Genomic DNA, 12,605 nt, shown 5'->3' with positions numbered 1-12,605 from the left:
GCTGAGGTAGATCCTGAATGGGGGCTCTTGACTGCAGTAGGCCCAGAAGGGGGAGTTCTTGACTGCGCTAGGCCCTGACCGGGGGCTCGTGACTGTGGAGGGCCTAGAGCAGGAACCTTACAGAAATCCTGGAACCATGTTTGGGAATCCAGCCAATGAAGTTGAACGACACTTAAGTCTTTTCTTTTATTCTACTTGTAACTCAAAATGCTGCCGGATTGCGGCACTAGAGTAACTTTTCAGTGTAGCTCCCTAGACCCATGTGATAATAAATAAAACATCATTTATTCATTCATTCAAGTGTCATCATCTTGTCTCCAATTCCTCACCCTCTGTCTCTGCTACTGTACCCATCTCCCACCAAGACTTGTGCTCTGCTAAGCTTATTAATGTCTGTAATATCTTGCTTCACTGCTGGTAATATGTTCCCCCACTTCACCATCAGCCAACCTAACCCGCAGCACCACTAACCTTCCAGGCCCTCTCGCCTGCCTACTTACACAGGACACTGCCCCACCTACAGCTGTACAACCCACTTTCAATCCTTTAATACCTGCCACTGTCTGTGTCCAGGAAGGAAACAGTCTGCAGTGGGTCAGCAAGACTCCAGGCGGGTGGTGGGCTGCCCAACATTCAGCTCCTCGCGCCTTTATGTGGAGAGCACCTTGATTCTGACCAACTCAGGTGGCTGACTGAGTGTTTCCAAACTCTCATTTGGTATCGAACGCTGCCTTTGGCTGATTGCGGTAGGCTGACTGTGATTGCCTTCATTCCTGATGAAGGGCTTTTGCCCGAAATATCGATTTTCCTGCTCCTCGGATGCTGCCTGACCTGCTGTGCTTTTCCACCACCGCTGTACTCTAGACTCTGATCTCCAGCATCTGCGGTCCTCACTTTTGCCTGCCTGATTGTGGTGGGACGCCCTGAGTAAAGGCCATCCCCTTTGACTTGACTGAGTTCTGCTGACCACCACGATGAGCTTCCTTTCTTTGTGTCTGTGTTAAATAGAAAGGCAAGACAAATGATATGGCCCTCATATCTCTAGCTGAGGGGGACAATTTGCAGAAATCCAAGATGAGGCAAAGCAGAGGTTCTACGGGAATCCAGGCCAACCCACAGTGAGTGAGTGCTATTGCAATGAGAGAGAGGCTGGAAATGCAGCCTGAGCTGGGTTTGTGCTCCTGAGTGCAGTATCCTTGCCTGCACCATTGCCAGCTTTGAAGTGCAGAAATGGATCAAAAATACGCCATGAGGTTGGCACATATCAGATGCCAATGTCGATGGATGTGGAGTGTTTGTGACTGATGACCAAGGCGCATGTCCTGAGATGTCGGTGCTGAATTTCCAACATGGAGGGTGTTTGGAGCAAGAGGCAAGCTGAATTCACCAGGTATATGCTTGCTTTCTACGATGGGTTTTCTCGACATCGAACTCGGTTGGCAAGTTTGGGAATGTGGAAAGCTGAATATTAACGAGACAAGTTGACCTGTCAATAAAGTGTTTTCACAAGCAGTGATCACCTTCATTGGTAACTCTCTGTTGCCTAACAAGAAACTCATTTTGCCATTTGTGAAGAGCATAAAAGATGGTGTAAGGTGCTTCCAGTGTTGAGATCTGCCTTGCCCAACTTCTCGCCTGATTGTGCCTTAAATCTCAGCACAGCCCATGTTGCTCCAACCCCTTTAAGAATCTAGCCTCTGCCTTCCTTCTGATCCGCTACAAGTTGAAGGTTTTTCGTTTCTATTTCTTCCTGCTTTCTCTTCACTGAAGTGAAGGGCAGCACGGTGGCTCAGTGCCAAGGACCCAGCCTTGGGCGACTGTCTGTGTGGAATTTGCATATTCTCCCCGTGCCTGCGTGGATTTCCTCTGGGTGGTCCGGTTTCCTCCCACAGTCACAAAGATGTGCAGGTTATGTGAATTGGCCATGCTAAATTGCCCATAGTGTTAGGTGCTTGAGTCAGAGGGAAATGGGTCTGGGTGGGTTACTCTTCAGAGAGTCGGTGTTGACTTGTTGGGCCGAAGGGCCTGTTTCCACACTGTAGGGAATCTAATCTGAAGTGAAAAGTCAATGAGGTAGAGGCAGGATAAAAGTAAAACTCCATTTAGTCTCCAACTAAAACATTGTAGGTCTTACTGCAGATTCTGTTTATTTATTTGAAGTGAATATTAACTCCATTGTGACAGTCAATGAGTTGGTCATGGGGCAGAATCATGGTTTTAATTTACAAGAATCTACAATCTCATGATTGACCGTACAGCGAACAGACATTGGATTACAAGAAGATTACTCCTCCAGCAAAATGCAGTGCAGCAGCTAGTTGCACAATCCAAGTGATTTTGGGAATGGACATGGGATTAGCACCTTGATGTTAGGATGAAATGCAGTTCCCAATCCTTGAACCTTTATGGGAATAATCACTTGCCAGTGATTTATATTGGATTGGCCAGAGAGCATGGTCACCGTTCAATTAAGGGCATCAGACAGACCCTCAAGTTTGCCAGGCAATAGGAAGGCCTGTAGCAATGACACATCAGCAGCTCTACTGGCCAAGTTGGCAACAGCTACCACTGTGCAAATAGAAAGGGGACCAGATTTAAAAAAACTTCTTTTTTTAAGAAGCTTTAATATGGATGTGTATGGTCTTTAAGTTGGTAGAATGCTGCCATGGCAACACGGTGGCACAGTGGTTAGCACTGCTACCTCACAGCGGCAGAGACCCAGGTTCAATTCCCGTCTTGGGCAACTGTCTGTGTGGAGTTTGCACATTCTCCCTGTGTTTGCCTGGGTGCTCCGGTTTTCTCCCACAGTCCAAAGATGTGCAGGTTAGGTGAATTGGCCATGCTAAATTGCCCATAATGTTAGGTGAAGGGGTAAAAGGGGTGAATGGGTCTGGGTGGGTTGCGCTTTGGTGGGTTGGTGTGGACTTGTTGGGTCGAAGGGCTTGTTTCCACATTGTAAGTAATCTAATTTGAAAGATAAACTTTGTGGGATTTAGCAGCCTCATTCAACAAACTGCTCAAAAGAAACCTTAGCTTTGATCTGTGTAATTTGACAGGAGCTCCTCCTTGCAGAGAAGTGGGCAAGAATGAACAAGCTGCCATTTCCTAAGATTGACACCAAGGTTTTTGACCGAGAAGGATTAAAAGAGTGTTATGTCTTCAAACCTAAAAACCCAATGATAGAGAAGGACTGTCCGACCATCATCCACTTTGTACTGGCAAACATCAACTTTAGGCATTATAAGGCACCAGGTAAGAAATTCCATCAAAGCTTGACAGAGAATGACCTTTCTGAACTGTCTGCATCCGAATCCATACAGAAATCAGCTACTTTTTTCAATTTTCTGATCTCTTGCCATCGGGTTCTATGCCTTGAAGCCTGGACATTTTTGTTTCAGCATTAAGGACAATCTTGCAAAGCCTTATTCTTCTGTCACTGAATGGCTATGTATACACTAACTAATATGATCTAATATAATTATAATGCTACTCATCACATGAGTGTTCCAATGTGAAAAGAATAAAGAGTTGAATCTAGTAAGGTCTAATGAAACTCAATGTCCTATTGAAGCATGAACATTATCAATGAAGGTAAGAATTTCAAGATTGGAAAAGGACACTGTTGTGAATAAAGAAACGCTCACAGTTTGCTCACTTCCATTAAACCCATGAAATCTGTCATCTATAGTTCTTGCATTTGGTAGTAACCCACTAAGGAATAACTCACTGTTTCTTAAAAATGAAAAGACATTCATTTCTATTTACCTGAATCTTGGCTGTTTAACCTCAAAGACAAATTTAAAGGCTTGAAATTGATGTCATTGTGGCATCAGCAAAAAAAATTATCTAGTTCTAAAGCTTGTTGATTGGTTCAGCCTTGAGCAGTCTGGAGAAAGAAGAGAGCCTCCACTCAGCCTAATTTGATGATTTCTCTCTCTGTCTAAAAGCAGACAAGCTGGGGCTTGCTGGATTGAACACCAATGAATGGCACTAGTCTGAATCTTGAGAACTGTTAAAGTCAAAGTACCAAAGTTCAGTCTGTTCTGAGTGAAATATTAAGAAGCTTGGTCAATGAACAGCTGTGTGTGATCCTGAGATCAGGAAAGCCACAGGTTCAGTCTCCAATCCTATCAAAAGAGTTGATTTCAATTAGGGCAGCAATAGCTGTGGGTACCCTGTATTGGCCTTTGTTGGGTTACATCTTCCAACAGATATGCAGAATACCTTTAAGGGACATACTCATGATATCATCATTATATTATGGCATGTGACCAAATGGTACAAAGCTCACAGAACCCATCTTACTGAGCTCTGGTCTCTTGAAGCATGACACACTGAGTGCTACAGCACATAAGAATTACTTAGCTTAAGCACAGATACACAACTGCCTGTGATTGTAATAAATGTTCATAGATACCATGTATGCTAATACATGTTGGTGCATCATCTGAATTACAAGATCCATGCCTCGTCTTTGCATTACAAGAGCTAACCTATGTATCATAGTGTGACAATGGCAAATTACCAGTACATCAACTATCACCTCATGTCAGCCCCAGCACACTAGAACTAGGAGTATGTCAGCTATTGTTCCACCTATACATCGCTGTCCTGATACTTTCCTCTAGAAGGTGCTTCAGTGGAGACGTCAGGTGAGTATGATGTTCCCAATGATTGGGGAGTGCAGAGCTTAGGACGTGGGACAGGCCGTTTAAGATGACGATGAGGAGAAATTCTTCACCTGCTGTGCGGTGAGCCTGTGGAATTCTCTGATGCAGAAAACAGTTGAGGCCAAAACATTGAATATTTCCAAGAAAGAGTTTGATGTTATTCTCACAGCTAAAGATGAAAGGGTTAAGGGAGAAAGTGGGAAAAAGGTGCTGAGTTGGATGATTAGCCCTGATCATTTTGAATGGTGGAGTAGGTTCGAAGGGCTGAATAGCCTACTCCTGCTCCTATTCTCGATTTCAATGAGTGGATGGTTTCCATTGGCAAATATTGTGTTGTCATTCACTACCTATCCATTCACCAAAGCAGGTCTGAGAGCATATGTAGATGGAGAAATGGAGATGATGTTTAAAGCCACTGAATAACTTTAAAGTCATTAGAATGTTTGACTATTTGGACAGGGATTAGATGGTAGTAGCACCAGGGTGACTTCATCCTGGCATCAATGAATGCCTTAGAAAAAGAGAGTAGATGAAAATAGATCATGGGAAGTAAAGTGCTAATACTGACTGCTGGACTGAAACAAACCTTCTCTTTACTAAAGGTGTTAAAAGAGAGAGCGAGAAAGAAATGGAGAATATGGACTTTGACATCTTTGATGATGCTGATTCCCCATATTCTACTTTCAACTTCCAGTATTCCAATAAGGCATTTACACTGCTTCATGACCTAATGGAGTTCAACACGCTTAACAATATTGAGGTATGTTTGAAACCACATGTTTGACCAAAGGTCTATTTTTTCATGACAAATTAAAATTTTCTGTAGGACATCTTTGTTGTAGAGATAAACAATCTGTGTGCATTACACTGTGAAGCCCTGTTTTACATCAGTCATCATACAAACACAGGATAATTTGCAATAAATGCTAATGGTGTTCAGGATTTTTCAAAATCATTTCTTTTAATCTCAATATATTTGGTCCTCTTGTTCCCAATGTAGCAATTATATTAAAACACTTGAATATACAAAGGAAACTAACATTAGGAATTCCAGATATCAAGCACTTAAATTAATAGAGAAGATCCAATAAGGGATGATGTATTAAATTTAAGGAGGGTTATTAAAGCAGAAATACAAATAGGTTCAAGAAATAATGCGATGGAATCCTGAAGAGAGAAATGATGAGAGAGAAGCAGAGAAGAGGATGAATCAGTAATGAAGTGTCACACTCCAGCTCCATAGCCCTATCCTGACCCACAAATGTTTTCATGTTGTACTCATAAATTCATCATTGGCATTGGAAGAACATGTGACATTGAATATTGATAAACCATGTAGCAACAAAATTGAGATCAAATTTCAAAGCCACTTAAGAGGTACATCTGCATATCAAAATAGAATGGGATAAATTTATAGAGCATTTAATGGCAAATATTGACACAAAAAGCAAATTCAAAAATCGTGACAACACAAAATGAGATTTTGTTTAAATTCTTAATAATGTACAGATCAATATTCAACCTTAGATAATAGGTACAAAGATGACTTGACAATTCTATCAATTTTTCTGCTTCCCAACTTTCATGAGCCTAATCTAAAAAGTGTTCCGAGGCAGCATTCTGATGTGACAAGTGCTAATGGAAATGTTCAGTGTGTGTGTTCCCAGTGCAGGAGTTTTGACACTACTGTTAAACCTGGCCACTCTGGTCCACACACACAAGTGCAGATGCACATGCAGCACAGTCACAGGAAAAGGCATTGGAACAGGAAGAGAGTGCCAACAGACATTTTGGATTTAAAAATATAGTTATATTTTGTAATGCTTTCTGTAAGGAGATGAATACATGGTCAAGCATGCCTTTTTTTAATGCTGAAATCCAGTGGGACTGTATTTCGGATGCCTGCATATTTAATGCTTAGTGAAAGCCTTTGTTGTAAATAAATAGCCACTACAACTGACCCAGAACAGCCTTTTTCATCTCAGATCTTATCTAAATGAGTAGATTTCCTGTTGACTGGTTTCCGGTCATAGTGAAAAGTATTTAGTTCATTTATAACATGCCTACGATTTGATAAACATGTCTTACTCCTGGATATGAGGTTATTGCAACACTGCAGTTTTACATATAAGTGCACATTGTTTTAGCTAATAGTGGCATTGGCCACAAATGCAGTGTTAAATATTAACTGCTGTTTATACTTAATGTCAGAATTCTGCAAGTAAGACTGTGGTAAAATAATATTCATCAATGCCCATGACACTTACCCCTCACAATGGACATGTCCACTTTACTGATCAAGTAAAAACTGACTGCTTAATTCGATCTGTTACGTTTCAATATCTAATCAAATGCATCGTCATTGCCAAGCGTTTAAAAGACTGAAGTATTTATCTCCTCTTCCGAACAGTTGATTAAAGATGCCATAATCGAGAGCATTAAGTACAGACGACAGAATCCATCTCGCTGCTCTGTATCCCTCAGTGACGTAGAATACAGAAGATTGAAAAAGTCACTTAGTTTTGATGGGCTGCAGTCCAGGAGGAAGCGACATGCTGCAGAGGAACAACATAAACCAATTTAGCAGCAACATCACCACAGGAGGAGACTGGCATTTCCAGAGACTGGCAGTCAAATCTTAACTACCTAAGGCCACAATATTCACTCCTTGGATTGGACTACACATTGGATCTTACGTAATACCCTGACCGCGATCAGCGTATCAAAATAATAACAAAACAAAAGAGCAGAGTCCTACTTAAAAACAACAGTGATGATAATAACATAATGGACAAGCTGTGAAAGATAGAGTACACCAAATGGAAGGTTCTATTGTCATGGTTAAAACTCACTTCCTTTTCACGCATTCTTTGTTTTCCCATCTATCTAGGGGAGGGGTCATACCTTGGCTCTCAACCATTGCTGGTCTGAATTGATAAATGTGGACCAAGCAGAACATGGTGAGGACAATATTATTGGTTCTTCTCTTCCCAGTCCACTTTGTAGCTAAGTTCCAACAATTACTTGCCTGAGGATCAGAAAGTCAATAATGATTACAATTATAAATTAAATCTTATCCATTGACTGCAGATTGCTGAGGGACAGAAATTAAAATTAACTTTCAAAACATGTTTCTTTTTGGGATCTGTAACTTAAAGTGAGTGATAATAGTCACTTTGCATTCTGATTTTAGATACAAATAGTAGTCATCGACTGGTCCTGTAGAATCTCTTTAACACACCTGATCTTTTATGCCTTAAGGACAGTGTAGCTTCTTGCAAACACAAGACTTGCTGGTTATACACTGAGAATGTCTCATTAGCATTTCTTCATTCGGGTCTTCCCCTAATAAATCTAGCATGAGGACAAATGGATTCTGTGTTTATTGAGACAGATATCCAAACCAAGTATAAAGAGCTCCTGTTCATGGCATACAATGAGAATATAGAAACTCAATGTGGCCAAGTGAGACGTGTTTGTGGGGTTTGAAATATAACCAGCAGAACTATCAGAATCATCAGTCTCTTTACCAAAACTTCCAACTGTTTGATATATTGGTAACCATTTGCATAAATGACTCTTTGGGTAAAACAATAATCTATTGCCACATTTATTAAAATTCCAACAAGACAAGGTTTTGAGAGCCAGTTTCTATTTTATTGCCCTACAGTGTGTTAAATTGGCTGGCCTCAGTTGGAATTCTATTGAAACATCAAATTGAATAGTATGTTCTCTGACACCACTTTAAAAAGATGGTGGTTCCCTATGCCACATCTAGACCAGATTTTTTTGGGAGGAGCCAGCATGCTCCATTTTCGCTCCTTTTCCATAATACCAGGAGTGATGTGGTTTAGCTTCCAACATTCCACTTTACATTGATTGCTCCAAGTCAGCTGAATGATACCCTGCCCCAACAGAGTACCATAGGTTAGCTTTACTTTTGCATTATATGTGTCATTTCTTGATTACCTAAATGTAAAATTGACAAATGAATTCTTCAGAAAATTCTATTTATGGCTGAGATTTTGGAAAATGGTCAAACATACAACTTTCTGGTCAGTGGAAGTCATCGTCAACGTGGATCTCTTTATTAGTACAATTGCCCTCTCCTGAGTCCTCCACTATCACTTCCTTCAGACTGAGCTGCATGCTTTTCCTTTGTCAGTGCTGAGGAAACATGGGAATACATTGAGTATGGGACAGTGTCAGTGATTTCCTTCCTGCCACAAAGGGAAAGAAGCTGCTTAGGCCAGATATTCCACTTCGCGGCACACAGCGAGAATGAGGAAAACTCGGTGTGGCCAAGCAAGTGAGGCGTGTTTGTGGGGTTTAAAATATAACAACCAGAGCGATCAGAATCATCAGTCTCTTTACCAAAATTCCAACTGTGATATGTTGGTAACCTTTTGCTTACATGACACTCTGGGTAAAACTATAATCTGTTGCTACATTTAGTTTGATAGGTTTTGAGAGCCAGTTTCTATTTTATAGTCCTTGGAGACCACACCATTCTCTGTTTATAAATCATTTTAAACCATATGACTTTTGATAACATGCACTATACACGTTTGGAGGATTAAAAGCCCAATTGTTTTTCTCTTTCTCATCTGATGGACCTGCCCCAAGGCCACATCATTGAATTATTTTCAGGCTAATGTCACAGCTAAATTTTTAAGTGGGCGGTGGCTGCCAAGGGGGCACTCCCTGCATTTACCAGTTTGGTGAATCCGTTTGCAACTGCGCCCGTATGTGAGATCTGCTCAGAAAGAACTCAGAGCTAGGGATGGAAATGGTGTCAGGGCAGTTCAGCAACCCCACCTGATTTAACAAAAATCTTTTTAAAGCAACAGCGTAACTTTTCTAAGTAGGCAACCGACACCAAGAAACTACATTTTATTTCACACACTTCGCCATCAAAATCATAATTGAACTCCTCTGACTGCTATAGGGTCTGATTTGAATATTTAAAATGGATTCGGTTTTGGGTGAGAGGTCCTGCTCTTTAAAAAGTCTGATTTGTGAAAAGGGTGTAAGGTTTTCCTATCCCCAATATGATATAGAGAGATTAATGATACAGCCAGACACATAGCAGATGAAATTTAACAAAGTGAATATGAACTGATATGTTTTAGTAGGACGGATAGTGAGAGGCACTATAAAGTCAATGGTGTGGTTCTATAGGGTTGTGGGAATAAGAGAATTGAGAATTTTGCATTAAAAAAACTTTGAAGGTGGGAGAACAAATTCCAAAAAGGGTAAATGGGATCCTTAGCTTTATTAATCAAAAGCAAGGAGATTATGCTTAAACTCTTAAATAACACTGATTAGGCTTCAGGTGGGTGTGCTGTATTCAATTCTGGGCCTGCAAGAAAGCCCTAAAGAGACTTCTTTCAATTATATGGAGAAACTGGTTTGCCTTCCTTAGAACAAAGATCATTAAGAGAAAAAAAAACACAGAAAGCTGCAAGTGCTCAGGCAGGATCTGAAGAGAGAAGCAGAGTTAACATTTCAGGTCAGTGAGTTTTTGTCAAAACTGGGACATAGTTCTGATGAAAGGCCATTTGACCTGAAATGTGTCTCTGCTCAGACATTGCCTGATGTGCTGTTTGATTCCTAGTTTTTATTTTAGACTTTCCGAGTCGGAAGCTATTTTGCTTCAAGATTAAGAAATTTGATAAAGTTATTCAAAATCACGAAGGACTTTATTAGAGGATTACGTAGGTTTGTATAGGGTTTCATTCACTTGTAGCACAACAATAATGATAGCCTCTGAAATGCCAGTGAAGGTTTATCAACTGCTCCCAGCCCTAAGTCAGATGCCTCTGTTGTTCCAAATGCAGGAAAGGTATTTCCTTCACTTGCATTGATCACAATTGATGCTGTCAGCTTCTGAGAGAAGTCAGTCACTTTGTAATAGGTGAGAAAGGAGCATAGTATATCTTCACATTATTTGATTCCACCAAAACATCAGTGCAGGGGATGGGAATTGGAGCCACTTTTTAGTTCTTCAAGAGCTGATCAGTACTCTGCTGGTGGACTGAATATATGCCCTGCAGATATGCTTTATTTCATCCAAACCACCCAAACCACTTAATAAGGGCCGCTTACTGGGAAGGAGCATTGCTTCATAAACATGCATTCTGTTATTTCCCAGATAAGCTTAGTAAGTTGAGGAACTTTCATAAAGTAAGGTTATCTTCTTTAAAAATAATACTAAACGTTCAAATTCTTTTGAGTTTCAGTTATGGAACAATTGCACAGGCTGGATGCTGTGCTGTTTTGAAGACGTTATTGCAAAAGTTGAAATACATTTAATTTCCACCATATTCTTCAGTAATGATTGTATAAAACACATTGTGATTGGAGCACCCAGACTGAAGCATAATCATTCTAACATAGACATCAGATTTTTTTTAAAGGGTGCTAAATAAATCATCTTGTATTGTTTTTTATAACAATTTTTTTAATGTTTTATTTCTTAATTGAATGTTGATTCTGTTTTGATTAATAAGACAAATGAAATGATCAGATCCAATGTGATACATAATCAGTGAAATAATGCTCCTAAACATCAATACTTTTCTAACTCGGTGAAAACTCTAACTCATGGGTAGAAAACTATTTGAAGACCAATGCCCAGTATTCTGCACAATAAAATGATGTTTAGGAGTTACCTGTGAAAGGTAAAGGCAATACCTAACCAATGGTGAGTTTGTTGTACAAACCGGAACACCCCGAAGTATAATCCCCAATCTGTGCTGATTTGATTAAGTTTGATTGCGGTTGTTTGGGCAGCTTCAAATGACTTTTATTTCATTTGGTTGGGGAAGTGTAAAAATGCAGTTCTGATTCATGATCTGCTGGAAAATGTGTGCAAATGCGAATGTCAGTTCTAATACTTTCTACAATTAGGCAGTTTGCTAGCGTTCGCTATCTGGGCTAATGATGAAAAACTGGCTGAGATGCCATGAGGACAGCCAGCAACCATTGATTCATCCAGCATCAATCAGCAACTTTAAGACAAGTGGGGAGAGGGAAAAACAGAAAAAAAAATGTTTATGATATATATTTCTAAACCTATTTAATTTAATCTCAATAGATTCTAAAAAATATTTGAGAATTCCAAGCATGTTGCTAAACATGGCTGGAATATTATTTTAGTCATTTGGTGTGTTAGGTTTTAACAAGTTAGGTGAATAAATATGTGTCACATTGTAATTGCTATGTACTTAAAGAATAAATGGTGTTGCTATGGGAAATTCTTGATATTTAACAATTTTTAAAAACATTCCTATGTGGTTATTTAAATAAATGATTAAATAAATGCATGTGCTTGCTTTGATTTATATTTTTTAGAAGAATTATATCATAATCTCATTTAATAACATGATGGCTTGCATGTTCAAACAGGTAATTATTCACTTATTGAAACACTATCTTTGCTGTTATGTACCTGGTTTTATAACTCCTCCACCCTTTCCTTGAGATTTGATGATTGCAATTAAACATCAATCTATCTATCCCTGGTTTGCCAATATTATTATGACCACTGTTCTTCTGAACTGAACTCTCATGCTGCTTCTCAGTTCCAGATGTACTATCTTCTTCCAGTTTCCCCTTCACAGTCAATTGAAATTGAGAGTCATTACACTGTCTTCTACTTTCTCATTCTTCATAGAATCCAAATTTACTGCACAGATGTTTCTTGGCTTTTTCCCATTTATGACTAAGATAAAAGGAACCTTTTTCTCAGAGAGTCATGTGTCTTTGGAACCCAAAAGGCAGCGGAAACAGAATCTAAATATCTTCTAAGCCAGAGCTAGATAGATTTGTGGTAAGCAACGGGGTGAAGGGTTATCTGAGATTGACAAAAATATGGAGTAATCAGATCAGCCATGATCTTAGAACATAAGAACAAGGAGCAGGAGTAGGCCT

General features: G+C 39.8%; 1 protein-coding gene across 3 annotated transcripts in view; it reads left to right on the top strand.

The window, feature by feature from the left end:
• LOC132819041 (cytosolic phospholipase A2-like) overlaps positions 1–11,955 on the top strand; it is a 137,554-nt gene extending 125,599 nt beyond the window's left edge. For all 3 annotated transcript variants that reach the window (XM_060830318.1, XM_060830319.1, XM_060830322.1), the window contains 3 exons: positions 3,057–3,252; positions 5,273–5,430; positions 7,081–11,955. In XM_060830318.1, coding sequence (XP_060686301.1) covers positions 3,057–3,252; positions 5,273–5,430; positions 7,081–7,254 — 528 coding nt within the window. In that variant the 3' untranslated portion in view covers positions 7,255–11,955. The remainder of the gene's footprint in view (positions 1–3,056; positions 3,253–5,272; positions 5,431–7,080) is intronic.
• The last annotated feature ends 650 nt before the right edge of the window (positions 11,956–12,605 follow it).

Source organism: Hemiscyllium ocellatum, chromosome 9 (genome assembly GCF_020745735.1).
Source record: "Hemiscyllium ocellatum isolate sHemOce1 chromosome 9, sHemOce1.pat.X.cur, whole genome shotgun sequence".
In the NCBI taxonomy this organism is placed as follows: Eukaryota; Metazoa; Chordata; class Chondrichthyes; order Orectolobiformes; family Hemiscylliidae; genus Hemiscyllium; species Hemiscyllium ocellatum.
This window is presented reverse-complemented; position numbering and strand designations above follow the sequence as displayed.